We start from the raw sequence: 14203 nt of genomic DNA, 5'->3' as shown, positions 1-14203 counted from the left end.
AATAGTTTGAATAAATATTACATAATAAGCCGTGGGTTAAATTTAATTTATATAATGGGAAGGATCACTTCCACACAAACTGGAAACAGCAAACCATCTAAGCAGTATGGCTTGAAATAAATTTTGAGCTCCAAGTAAGGATACAGTAATTTTCAATAAAATACCAAATAATAAAGTTTTAGAAAAAAATATTTGATTAAAAATTGGGCATGTAAGGGTAAAAGATTCATGCCTGATCGGAATTTTTATATGCCCCGGGCATATCGGGCAGTATTTCAAGCCCTGGTAGTAGAATAAAAAAAATTTATCTTGAGATTACAGTAACCCATATTCAGTTTTCAGCATAAAATTATTTCTTGTTCTGTTTTATTAAAAATTTGAAAGAGAGGAGGGGGGAGGCATACAGAAGCATGCAAGGACGGATATAGGGGAGGGGCAATGGGGGCAATCACCTCTTCGAGGGACTCTACAAGCAATTTTTCAACGTTCAAGTTCACAAAACATTTTTTAGTCAATCTGCAACGAATTTAAGGAAACTCTCAACTGGAAAATTTTTGGAATACTGCAAACTTGAGGTCTTAAAAATGCGGTTTTAATGTTAGAGAAAGGAATGAGGTTCAAGCTCTTTTCTACTAATTTTTCAAAACCGTAATTCCCAAAATACAATTTTAAACCATATTAGATTATATTGGGAGAAGGTTCGAAAACTTGAAGTTCTAAAAACCCAATTTCACCCCTCCCTTGAAGGATTCCTGAATCTGTCCTTGCAAGCATGCAGAATTATTACACAACATTCATAACTTAGCTAAATATACAAACCTGCTGTATTTCAACATTTTATAAATAAGTTAACTTTTTTCAGATGATTTCTCTTCAAAATTGAAATCTAAAATAAAAATAATACAAATTTAGAAAACAATAAATAAACTTTTTTAGTTGGGTGACTACTACAAATTATGAATTAATTCAGTAAAACCAATGCATAGTCTTAGAACAAGTAACATGTTCTGTGGACCAGTGTGCTAGGTTTACTATTAAGATCAGTAAAGATTTACTGGTCCAAAAACAAAATGATTGGTTCACTTAACACAAAATGTAGTTTAACTTGAAATATTTTTCTGCATAACAATTTTGCTGCATAACAATTTATAACAATTTTGCTGACATCTTTTTTTTTTTAAATAAAATCTTGATTACGTTGGCTTTAACTTAAAATTCATATGAGAAAAATTTAATCATAAACTAATTTGCTACAAACGTAAAAACAAAAAGTTTAAAATGAAAATTGGTTTTTTCACGGTATTTTTGACATTTATGTAGAGTCTGTAACGGTACCTTATTTTGCCATAACTTTTTAATTTACTGTTTGATTAGCAAAATATTTTAATTTAAGTTGGTGTGTTGGTAGGAAAAGCTCAAAATAAAATAATATGCTAATCAAACAGTAAATTAAAAAGTTATGGCAAAAAAGGCACCGCTACAAACTCTACATATATGTCTCAGTTACGTGAAATGACCCAAATACGAAATTTCTGAATTGATGGTGATCATGGAATGGTCCCGCGGATTATTGAACTCTATTTTGTGGTGATTTGAAGCAATTTTTGCTGGTCTCGGACCGTAAATAAATGCTCCAAATGTACATTTCATTTCTAAACCCTGGTGTAGAATGACCATGATTGCAACCCATTATTAACATTTCGATTTTGAGGTGTTTTAAACATTAACTTGTGCTACCTACACACAGGGCCGTATCCAGAGGGGGGGCCTGACGGGCCCGGCCCCCCCCGAAACCCGAAATGTTTTGAACCGTAAAACAGAAGTTTTTTTTTTTTTTTCAAATTCTTAATGTCAGAAAAGGAAAATAACAATGTTTTTTTTTAATTCTTAATTTTGCTACTATTCAAAATTTATAATATTTTGAAGAAATACAGAAAAAGCAGTTCTAGTTCTCATTAGCTGCAAGGCGCACTTGAAATTTAGACCTTTAATTAGGACTTCCTGCTCTCTTTCCCAATTCAATTCAGGGCCGTCCAGGGTTAAGGCAGGCCCTTTGTCAGTTCGGTAGATTTTTCAAGTCTACCAAACTGACTTCTGTGCACTTCCTCCTCCAGGGGCGTGCACAGAAATTTTGGGGCTGTCACAAATGCTTTTTTTTGGGCCCCCTCCATATTGCTTACCCATATTTTCTACCCTAGGTTTAAAAATATTGGGCCCCATTTAAGGTCGAGCCCGGGCCAACAGGTGTCCCTTCTTCCCTCTGTGCACGACCCTGCCCTCCTCCCCCTAAAACTCTTATAAAACTTACACTGTACTGATTTCGAGCCGGGGACTCCTCAAAGGCTGGGTCCCTAGTTTCCGATTAGGCGAGTATCTTGTTACCAAGATGTGACAAATTCAGCTCCTTGATACATCCTGAGTAAAAAATGCAAAAATCACGATTCTCGCGTTTTTGTAGCATAACTTTCAAGATCATTTTTGTGACTGATATGTTTCTTGTCTTGCATTTATTTAATGCTGAATTCAGTATCATGGAAGTTCTTTTGTTATTGCTTGTTTTTTTTCTTACTTCTACTGCATACTGTTAATATCTTTAATATGAGAAAAAAAATAACACTTACTCTACTCTCTTTCATTTTCTGCACTACTTGTGATTGAAAAAAAAAAAAAAAAAAGATTGTCTCGAGAAATATTTCGTTGCATTTATTTTTAACTTAAAACGGGTGTGTCTTACAAAGTTATAATCATTTTGTAAGACTGCAATCAACTTCTGAAAAGTGTAAATAAAGAGCTTCAAATAATTTCAACTGTTCGAGAGTCTTTGAAAATTATTTAAGTTTTTGAAATTCCTAGAAAAGTTCTTCAATTTTGTATCTTATCAAGAAAATAAAGTATGAATTGTCCAAATGGCCAGAATATTACTCTTCCGTTCTTATTTTCTGAATGTCTACACCATTTCTTTTAAACTATTTTGAATAATTTTCATACTGTAGGGCATTTAATGAAAAAAAAATGGGGGAGGGGGAGTGATCAAAAACAAATTTCACTAAAAGCCGATATGAGCAGATAACGAAGTGCTTCTCTTTTCTCCTCTCTCGTTTTTCCTCTCTGTCCATTAAGTTTCATGATTTGTCGAGCAAGCAGTTTTTATTTTGTTTGATCTTGATTTGCAAAAGAATGTATAACTTTTAAAACACTTTGTTTGCTTATTTTTTTTTTTTTTTCATATTTTTGTAGTCACAATTACCTAATATAAATCCTCAAAATACAGCTTTTTTTTTCGAAAATTTCTCGGGGGAAAACCCCCGACCCCCTGAAATTATGGATGTTCTACATCCGACTTAAAGGGACACTCTCCTGTTATCCTAACCACTACAAGGTGAATAAGAAAAATAATAAGAAATTAAAATAACAGTCCAAACAGTGGAATCATTAAACATCGAGACAAAAAGTTTTCTATGTTAACATTTTTATGCGTTTGGTGTGTCTATATATACTATATGTGTGTGTGTTAGGGCAATGTGCTAATCCGGGCCCCTCCCGAAAAATATTTCTGGATACGGCCTTGCCTACACATGAATTATTCATATATAGTGGATTTTTTCCAATAACATGTATATTTCATTTGATTAAAAATATTTATTATTTATTTGCAATATAACTTGGTAAGATTAGATATAAGAATCTAAATCTTACAAGTGTTTTAGATTTTCTGAAATGTAAGTTGAAAATGCAGAATATTCTTTACTTGTAATTTATTTCAACTCTCAAGCATTCTTTCCTTGAAGTACAAAGTGTTAAAACGTAAAAATATTGTGAATATATATTCCTATATAATGAATATGCTTCCACATAAATACAAATGTGACGACCAGCAACAGACTCTAAGCCCAGCTAGGCTGGTAATAGTCAATTAATTAGTTCCCAATGAAGATCAATGGCCCTCTTAAAGCTATCCACCCCCTTGCTCATTGGTGCCTCTTCTGGTAAGCTATTCCAAGTGCCCACGACCCTACTAAAGTAGTATATTTTCCTAATTCCCAAGTTAGCCTGAGATTTAAATAGCTTGAAACAATGACCCCTCATTCTGCTTTCCCGGCAAAAATTTAATCCATTTATATATTTCATTTTGATAAATTTAAATAACTGAATCATGTCCCCTCTGACTCTCCTTTGCTCCAGGCTATACATGTTAAGCCTATTAAGTTTGGTATCAATCAAAATCTGAAAGTCCCCTTAATAATCTAGTTCTATTCTTTGAACATTTTCCAATACAAAAATATCTTTCTTCAGATAAGGCGACAAAAACTGAACAGCGTACTCCAAATAAAGTCTTACTAAACTCCCATTTAAAGGCAGAAGAACCTTCTTAGATTTGTTTGAAATAGATCTATTGATAAACCGAAGCGTTTTGTTGGCTTTGTTACTAGCAATGCTGACTAAACAAAACCAAAGTATCGAGCACAAGTTTCGTCCAAAGCCTTCTTTCGCAGTAAATTATATAGAAATTAGAATTCTTTCCCCCATTGGGTTTTCAAGTACCTTTACAACTTTAAAATTTAATTTGCAGCATTTCACTTTTTTTAAAGCGAGAGAGGTGCGTCAGTTTAAAAAAAAAAAAAAAAGGTTTAAAGAGACCGCAAAATTTGGATACTACGGTTGCAGTTTACAAATCTAGAATTTTAGAAAAATAGTTGATACACATTTTAATTTTTATATTTCATAAACAGAATGAAAGCTTGATTATTAATCGTTCAAGTTTTATTGAAACTTGCTGCAAAACTTCTTTTCTATGTAAAACTTTTGACTTTTCACTGTAATTACTAAACAAAATTTGGCATCACGTTGATAAAAGCAGAAGTCTTTTCGCTCTCCGGCAAGGTCAACAAAACCTAGGAATAAATTTAAATTCTTTCTTAAAATGGCTAATGTATTTCGAAAATGTTTGGTAAGAATAACTGATCTTTATTTTACATGTATCATTTAGTTTTCACTTAGAAAATTTCCATTCCTGACTTTTTCTATGGCTAGACGATTGTTTTATCGCAAGATGTTATCATAGTTTCTCTTGATATAGTATGTTTTGAATAATAAAAATTTTCTCAGTTTTTGTTTTTTGTAATAAAACACACTATGTATGTACACCTCTTTAATTTAATCTTTTTTCTTTCAGTCCAAATCACGAATTATTTCTCTGAAGAATTCTCCTGTCTTTCAATTTGTTCGTAATGAGTCCAATGTTCGCACTGTAACTCTCATACCTGGAGATGGTATTGGACCAGAGATATCAGTTGCTGTGCAGAAGATATTTGAAGCAGCAAAAGTATTTATGTCCTAGTTCTTTACCAGGTTTTTAATGCAAAATTAAACAAATACACTTGCAAATATTGTGATATAAATTATTTCTTAAGAAAGCTGGAAACTTTTGAGCCATAATTTTAGATTAACAAGAAATTATATCTGTATAAGTGTTAGTACAGTTGACAGTTGGTACTCACCAGAACGTGGTGGGCCCCAGACTGGATGCTCCATTCTTTCTGTTTTTTTCGTTACGTACCTCAAATTCAGAGAAAAATAATTTTAAGTGCATTTTGTTTTAAAAATAAGCATTAAAATTGGCCACTCTTACAGCATTTTTCAACATAGCTTCCGTGATTTTCCAGGCATTTGTAATAACGTGGTACAAATTTTTGTAAACCCTCTCCATAGAATGCTGCCGCCTGTGTAGTCAACCATGGGGTTTTGTGTTCTTTGAGCTCATCATGGCTATTGTTCCCACGTCCGCCAAAGAAAGACTTTAGATGCAGAAACAAATGGAAGTTACTGAGAGAGGGGTTGGGGCTGTGCTGAAAATTTTATACAAATACAAAAGTGACGACCAGCAACAGGCTCTGGGCCCAGCTAGACTGGTCCTAGTCAATTTACAATCCCCAGTGAAGATCAATAGCCCTCTTAAAACTGTCTACTCCCTTGCTCATTACCACCGCTTCCGGTAAGCTGTTCCAAGGTTCCACTACCCTGCTAAAATAATAATTTTTCCTAATATCCGTGTTAGCCTGAGATTTAAATAGCTTAAAACAATGACCCCTTGTCCTGTTTTCAGTGCTAAACTTCAGCCCCGTAACATCTTTCGTTTTAATAAATTTAAACATCTGAATCATGTCCCCTCGGTCTCTTCTTTGCTCAAGACTGTACATTTTTAGCCTTCTAAGCCTGGAATCATAATCTAAGTGGGAAAGTCCAATTATTAGCCTTGTAGCCCGCCTTTGAACCCTTTCCAATACATTAATGTCTTTCCTAAGGTAAGGAGACCAAAACTGAACAGCATACTCCAAATAGGGTCTTACCAAACTTCTATACAAGGGCAGAAGAACTTCTTTAGATTTGTTTGAAATAGATCTTTTGATAAACCCAAGCATTTTATTGGCTTTGTTGCTAACAATGCTGCACTGTTGGCTAAAAAAGCATTTCAAAAGCATTCTAGCCAAAGCCCTGAAAGAGTCCTCATGGATGACTACAAGCAGTAACATTTTACAAATAGGTATATAGAGAAACTTGACCACGCTGTGACAAATGTTTGGAAAACTTTGGGAGCACTGTTGAAAAATGGTGTAAGGGTGGTAGATTTTTGTGCATTAAATTTCTTTGCTCAGTCTCTACTTGCTCTTTTTCATTCTGAAACAGAGCTTACTTTCTGAAAGTCTCTTGTATGTAATTATATATTGGTAGCGGAATATTTGTATGTTAAAGTGATTGCTAGATAAAATATATAAACTTTTATACTTTTGCAAAATCAATGGTTGTATCCCTCTTTTCTTTCAACAACGTCATATAACAAAAAATGTCATTTTTCAAGAGAGTGATTTCAGAGTTTAAGCATAAGATATCATGAAAATATATATATATATATATATATATATATATATATATATATATATATATATATATATATATATATATATATATATATATATATATATATATATATATATATATAGATTCTGATGGAACTATTTCTCTTCCAACAAAATATTTTTTTTTTTGTTTCAAGAAGATTAAATGTAAGTTTTAAAAAGTTGCGTTTCATTTATGACTTCTTGCACCAAATTTCAAAAATACTATTTGAAATATCTCAAAACATGCCATTATTGGTATGAATTGTTCTTCTTACAATCGGGAGTGTTCCCAGATGTTTCATTCCGCATGGATCAAGCACAACCCAAGAGGTTACACTCTTAAAAAGAACGTCCCGAAAATACTTAAAAATGTAAATACGACACATTTTTGCTCTCTAATGGCAAAATTTTAAATTAAAGAAATGCAATATGTAATTACATTTTTTTGCAAAATTTAAGAGTTTAACTCTTACTGTTTATTGAACATTGAGAAGACTTAAAATTTTATAGGAGTGTGTTTGAATTTTTGACATCATACTGTATGTTCTGCTGACAGTGAGATATAATAAAAACATTTGTTTCTACAGTAAAATTAGGAATTTATTTTAATTATTTCAGACATTAACATTTTATATTTTTTGTTTTATTTCGAAAAATAATCTTTAATTCTCTAATTGGATCAACTTTTTATAGTGTTTTCCCTAGACCAAAAATGGAGCAGGCGGCTTCTAAATAAAAGAGCACTTTTTGACAGAAATTTTATAATCTATAAAAAGTAGTCTTTTATACATTTATTTTTATTTATTTATTTGTTTATTTTATGTTTTTGTGTACACAAAACGTTACGGTTTTGTAGGGTCCTGGCATTTTTTTATAGTTATTATTTTTGTAATGTTTAGTTTTTTAATGTTCATAAGAAATTATGCTGAAGACATAAAAGGCATTTAGGTTTCTATTCTATCAAAATTCTAGTAAATAAAAATAAAAACCCAAGGGAGTTCAGATTTCCAGGCCAGGCTTGCATGAACCACTATTTTTCGGGAAAAAAGAGGGAAAACTTTCATTTGGATAAAAAAACTGGCTGACCGGAAGGAAACAAAGGGTAGTTGTAAGGGGAAATTATTCTAAGTGGAGTGAGGTTTTAAGCGGTGTTCCTCAAGGATTAGTGTTAGGGCCTGTTTTGTTCATTGTTTTTATGAACGATATTCACAAAAATATTTCTGGGAACATGAATTGTTTTGCTGATGATGTTAAAGTTATGGGGACTGTAGAAAATGAAGAACAAGCAAAACAGCTGCAAGAGGATCTAGATCATATTACGGAGTGAGTTAGGAAAAATTATTATTTTAGCAGGGTAGTGGAACCTTGGAACAGTTTACTGGAAGAGGTGGTAATGAGCAAGGGAGTAGATAGTTTTAAGAGGGCCATTGATCTTCATTGAGGATTGTAAATTGACTAGGGACCAGTCTAGCTGGGCCCAGAGCCTGTTGCTGGTCGTCACTTTTGTATTTGTAAAACTTCAAAAGGGCAAAGGCAGCCCATTAAGAAATGCGAAAAAGGAGGGCAGGACTCTGCGCCCTCGTAAAAGTGCCGTAGGAAACAGTACTTCAAACAACTAACTATGAAAAGTATTTCCAATATGGTACATGTGACAACTATGGACGTTTTTTTATAAAGTGCTTTTATTTAAGTAAAAAACATTGACGTTTAAAAAAACTGCGGCAGTAAAGCATCAACAGTAATACATTGATGTTTCCAAAACATCCATATTGATAAAATAAGAAATAATGTTAAGTAGCACAAATTGCCGATTACTGCAGATGGTTTTGGCAATACAAAGAATCCCTTTTTCAATGCAAAAGAAATGAGCTTAAACTGTGCAGACTCAAAATATTGATGCTGAGAAAATCATAAAAAGATTTTTAATGCGTTGAGTCATTTTTTCAACATATTATAAATTCAAATTAAGTTACTCCAATAAATTGGATATCTATACCTACTCAATTGCAACTTCTTTCCCTGTATAGCTTATATGAGTAATATTAGGACATTCTGTATGGGATATTTATGAATCACTTTACTACTTTTCCATTATCAAAATACTATTTACTGGTGGCTCACTGGTATGTTTTGCCAAACAGGACTGAACCATGAATTTTACCAAACAATCAATTTAAGTTGGCATAATTATTGTCGGGGCCAACATTTGGCATTTATTTATCATAGTTTGCCATTTGGATTATGAACAAGTATGAAAAGATTTGTGTATCACTAGTGTAAATTTTTTTACATCTACATATTTGTAGATCAATGTTTGAATGGCATGTTTAAAAACTCTGAAAGTCAACTCCTACATTTAATCTATACAGTCGACTCCCGCTACAATGCGATCCGACTTACGCAAAATGGCTATAACGTGGTTTTTACCCCGGTAAAGAATTTTATTCCTAGCACGAATTCTTCACCTGCAACATGAAAATTTTCCGAAGGGAATTGCGGTTTTTTCGTGAATAGACCTTCATCCCTTTGGCAGCACTAAGAGCGGAAGTTCCCACACCGTTCTAGTCTGAACATCGCTTATACAAAGAACTACTCCTCATTTTCCATAAATTTTTTTCATTCTATATGGGAAAGTTGATGAAATATAATGACACCTAAGAGTGCTGTTTCATTTAAAGTTTGTGAAGATAGAAGGAAAAAGAGAAACTTTCTCAACAACTATAGTGCATTTGTTTTTCTTACTACATAATATACGTACCGTAGTGGTTTATTTTACGTCGTTCTTTCCCATTGATCATTGATTTTGTGCATTGTAGCAGTTTTTTATGTTAAATAAAACGTTTTTTTTTAATACAATAAATAAAAAATTCTATTTTTTATTTAAGAAACAGTAATGTATAGTTGAGAAATGGTTTTTAACAGTTTGAGGTGGTGTTTACAAGTGTGTTTAATCGTATGAGTATGTTTATAAAAGTTTTTACACATACCCTTTTCCACAACGCGAAATTTCAACTTACGCGAAGGGTCTTGGAATGCATCCCTCGCGTAAGTCCGGACTCGACTATATTTTAATTAAATGACTTTTTTTTGCTTTCATTTAATACAACTGAAATATTCATCATAAGTTCATTGATCGAGTAACATTACTGATGTTACCAACGATGAAACTCTCACCATTCGCAACTCCAACGAACTATAGGGGGCACTGAAGTCACTGTCTAATGGCGGACTTAAAAACTAAAACAAACGCACATGGTAACGAAGAAAATGCTAAAAGTGTTGTGATTTTTGTTTGTACGTATGATTTTTTCGCTTTATTCTTTTTAAATTAATTTTCAAAGTCTTGTGGATATTCTGACCCACGTAGAAAGAAATGAGAATTCAAGAAGCATTACTAAACGTCAAAGATTAATGCAAACTACGTAGTTCGTAGTTCTAAGCAGCTATTTCCACGATGTTGAATTCGATATTGATCAATTCTTGATAAAACTAAATAATAATTGTGGCCTGACAAGAATAACAATTAATGCTAGAAAATTCAATATGACATTACAAATTATTATCGAAAAAAGATGATACTTCTTTGCCTTGCTTGGCTAGCGCTTATTGTTTTCCATTTGTAGCTCTCTCGAATTCCCGAATCGGTTAATTTTAAAATTTTCTGTTTCGATTTTTCTAATTTCTGAGTTACGATTTAATTGTGTCATGTTATGCAAATCATCAACAAAATTCTCACGGATATATGGTGGTAGTTTTCTTTTCAGTTGATTGACCATTATTTCTTTTCACTTATCGAATTCTGTAATCTTACTACCATTTTATTCCACTCATGATAAAAATTAAAAATGGTTTAACTAAAAACGTGAAATCTCGCCAAGGCTACTTTGCTCGCACAATACTAAAAGTATAACCCTAAACAAATTTGGCGAAACCTTTCAGCTGAGAATAAAAGGAATAAAGTAAATTCTTTCTCGGTTATTCATTTTGTTCTACGATAATATATTCAAGAAAATATTTTGCATACTGTCCATTCCAACTAAATGCTGCTGTAAAATATGGTAAGTTTAATTAATTTAAGATTAAAAAAACTTCCATATTCTTACAAATTCACACAAAACAATAAAATTTTTTACCTTGTATAACGTTATCAAGTTTGTTAATCCAGAATTTTCGCTTTCACCAATTATTAAGGAAATAATGAAAACTAACATTATTTTGAGAAGCTCGAGAATACTACTAAGGGACGAATTAATTTCTGTAGCTGAAAGCAAACTTAGACACATCGATTGCGAAAATAAATACTCAGAACAAACTGCCTGTGTTTATGTCAACAGACACACGTGGAACGCAACGTGGCAAATGTTTTAGTTTCATTTGCAGTTTTGTAAATCACCGCAAGGTAGCGTATTCTAGCGCTGGAGTTCCGAATAGGATGAAAATTTGATAATATTTTTTGGTAACTTTTGAGATGCAGGAAAATGCTTTGTTTTTACAAGGCTGAACTGGATCCGGTAACTTAACCGTTTTACTGGTAAGATTGGCATTTTAGAAGAATGAATAAACAAAAAATGTGGTTAACAATGAATGCTATCTGCTGGAGTTTAGGGTTAATCCACTGGAGTTAGGGTTAAAATGTCAACTATCAAAATATCACCAAACAGGCAATGACTTCGTTCAAATGTAGAAGCAGTTTTCCCTTGTCATACCTTGATGGGCGATTTTCTAGTTTATAAATAATTTTATCTATACAAGTGCATTATTTTTCCTAGATGTTTCTTTGAAATATCTTTTCAGCTATTAATTTCTTATTTAATCTCTAATATTTCTATTAAGCAAAGAAAAATATAGGCTATCAACAAAATAGTATGTCAATTTTTATATTTTATTTCTTATTGCAAAATAGTAATTTATTTAAAATTCTAATATCTTAACAAGTTTAACGTAACAGACATATATCATTTATAGTTGAATGAATCAGGAAAATATAGTTTTCTTATTATATTAATAAATATTTTTTTCACTGATTAATATATTTTAAAATCACTCTCTGTCTCAGTACACTGATAAAGTATTTTAAATAAAAAGAGCACATGGTTTTTAAATTCTAACTATTAAAAAGAAGTGTAATCATATATGGAAGGAGTTAAGTAATCTGGATGTGATTTTACTTTTACTAACAGGTTTCAAAGAAAAAAGTTAGTTTCTAATTGTGAAAGTCCAAAAGGAAATGAGACAAGAATGATCAATTTTAAGTAGCATAATCAAATTTATTCAATGAAAATTTTCATCAATGATTAAACTCAAGTTTGTGAAGCAACAAGCTTCTTTTTAATGCTACAATCTACACTAAGCGTTAAAAAAAAAAAAAAAAAAAATGAAAATTGATTTTTTGAACTAAATACTGTTATTATTTTGCAATAAAAGTTGTCTTGACAGCTTGACACAAATACTGTTCTCTTCTGTGAATAGTGTTGTCATACATAAAATCTTTTTAAAAAAAACATTAAAACTTATCCACGTTAGTTTTTTTTTTTGAGAAAACATATGTTCTATTTTGAACCCTACTTTCAGTAGAACAATTTCCCTCAGGAGCAGAGTAGGGATAATTCTATTAATTCTTTTTTATTGATATACTCCAAGAAACTATCTCTGACATTCCAATTATTTTGTAGGTTCCAATTCAGTGGGAAGTAGAAGATGTTACACCTGTTAAGCAACCAGACGGAAAAATGGGAATCCCTCAAAGAGCTATTGATTCTATAAATAAGAATACAATTGGACTTAAAGGACCTCTGGCTACACCTATTGGCAAAGGACATAGGTCTTTAAATTTGGCTATCAGGCAGTAAGTAATATATTCAGTAAATTACTGCCCATTAGCCAGGGCTCAAGCAGAAATACGTGAAATTTACCGCCAGCCCAGTCATTTCCAGCCGAGGACTGCAGTTTCATGCTTATTAGCACTCAACAGCCCGGCATAGGAAAGTGACTGAGCTGGAGATGGAAAACCTCTTGAGGAAGCCAAGAGTGCCAAACAAATTGGTAGCTAATATAGAATTAGCAGACCAGACGAGTGACCGAAGCAATGGTTCTGTTCTACTCGAAGATTGAACGGGAGGCAAGGTATATTCAGTAAATTACCGCTCATTAGCCTGGGCTAAAGCAGAAATACGTGAAATACACCGCCAGCCCAGTCATTTCCAGCCGAGGACGCTCAGTCACTTTCCTATGCCGGGCTGATGAGTGCTAATAAGCACGAAACTGCAGTCCTCGGCTGGAAATGACTGGGCTGGCAGTGTATTTTCAAGTAAGTAATATGTTTTTATTCATTATTTAGAATTTATTTTTAAATCACTTGAAAATACATGTTTTGCATTACATTTGTTTTTAATTACATTTATTTTACATGAAACGGCTTGATGTATGTCCGCCAGCCGTCCATATGTACGACCCCATATCATCTAGCTGCTCAGGTGGCAGGATGATTTGCCTTTTTAATATATTGCTTGTTATACCTTTCACCTTTTTGTACCTAGTAACAGCCAACAGCGGCTGCTTAAATATTTTTTTGTGGCAGCTTAAAATAGACTTTAATCCATACATCTCTGTACACATATCCATCCGTCTCAAAAAATATTAATTTGTGTTTATCTTGTTTTGGTTAAGGCAACTAGGTCTTAATCTTGTAATTTTTTCTGAATTGAGTTAAATACTTTTCCGAATAAGAGCTCCTCAACATCAAATATTTGGTGGAGCCAAAAATTGAAAGAGTCATTTTAAAACTAATTACTTTATTACAACTTGATAAGAAAACAAGCAACAATTAGTATAAGCAGAAACAATTGTGAACCATATAAGAACTTGTGCCATGAGGATTAAGTGATTTAAAACTAACTTAGCTGCTCGCCTATATCTTATCTTGATTAATGAACTTAGTACCCACAGCCCTTGTGCCCTACCTTTTTTTTTTTTGGAGCAATCAGGATTGCTTATTGTTTTCCCTTGACCATAGCTGATGTTCCTTTCATTTTATTTTTCTATGCTTTTAATGCAAACTCTTCTAGTCCACAAGCTCCTGTGAGCATGTTCCTCCTTCTGGGCAGTTGCATCCATGTCCACCAGAACGGACTTTATTTATACTCAACCCTGTTGATTTTACATAATTATCTTTGAACAAATCCAGCACCTGGCATTCATTTAAATTTTAGCACCTGTTCAAATCATGTTTTTTGCAATTATGATTGTGATGAGCCATTTGTAAAAAAAAAAAAATTCAAGGATTAGGGTCCTATCGCAATTTGTGATTG

The 14203-nt window shown here is 32.6% G+C and overlaps 1 protein-coding gene across 1 annotated transcript; it reads left to right on the top strand.

Moving 5' to 3' along the window:
* Nucleotides 1-4856: 4856 nt before the first annotated feature.
* On the top strand, nucleotides 4857-12745 carry LOC129232940 (probable isocitrate dehydrogenase [NAD] subunit alpha, mitochondrial). Its single transcript, XM_054867041.1, has 3 exons — nucleotides 4857-4948; nucleotides 5174-5323; nucleotides 12569-12745. Exons 1-3 carry the CDS (start codon nucleotides 4922-4924, stop codon nucleotides 12743-12745), a joined length of 354 nt encoding a protein of 117 aa, XP_054723016.1. The 5' UTR covers nucleotides 4857-4921.
* Nucleotides 12746-14203: the final 1458 nt, after the last annotated feature.

Source organism: Uloborus diversus, unplaced genomic scaffold, assembly GCF_026930045.1.
Source record: "Uloborus diversus isolate 005 unplaced genomic scaffold, Udiv.v.3.1 scaffold_14, whole genome shotgun sequence".
NCBI classification, from domain to species: Eukaryota; Metazoa; Arthropoda; class Arachnida; order Araneae; family Uloboridae; genus Uloborus; species Uloborus diversus.
Note: the sequence above shows the minus strand (reverse complement) of the source record. Positions and strands in the feature narration are given on the sequence as shown.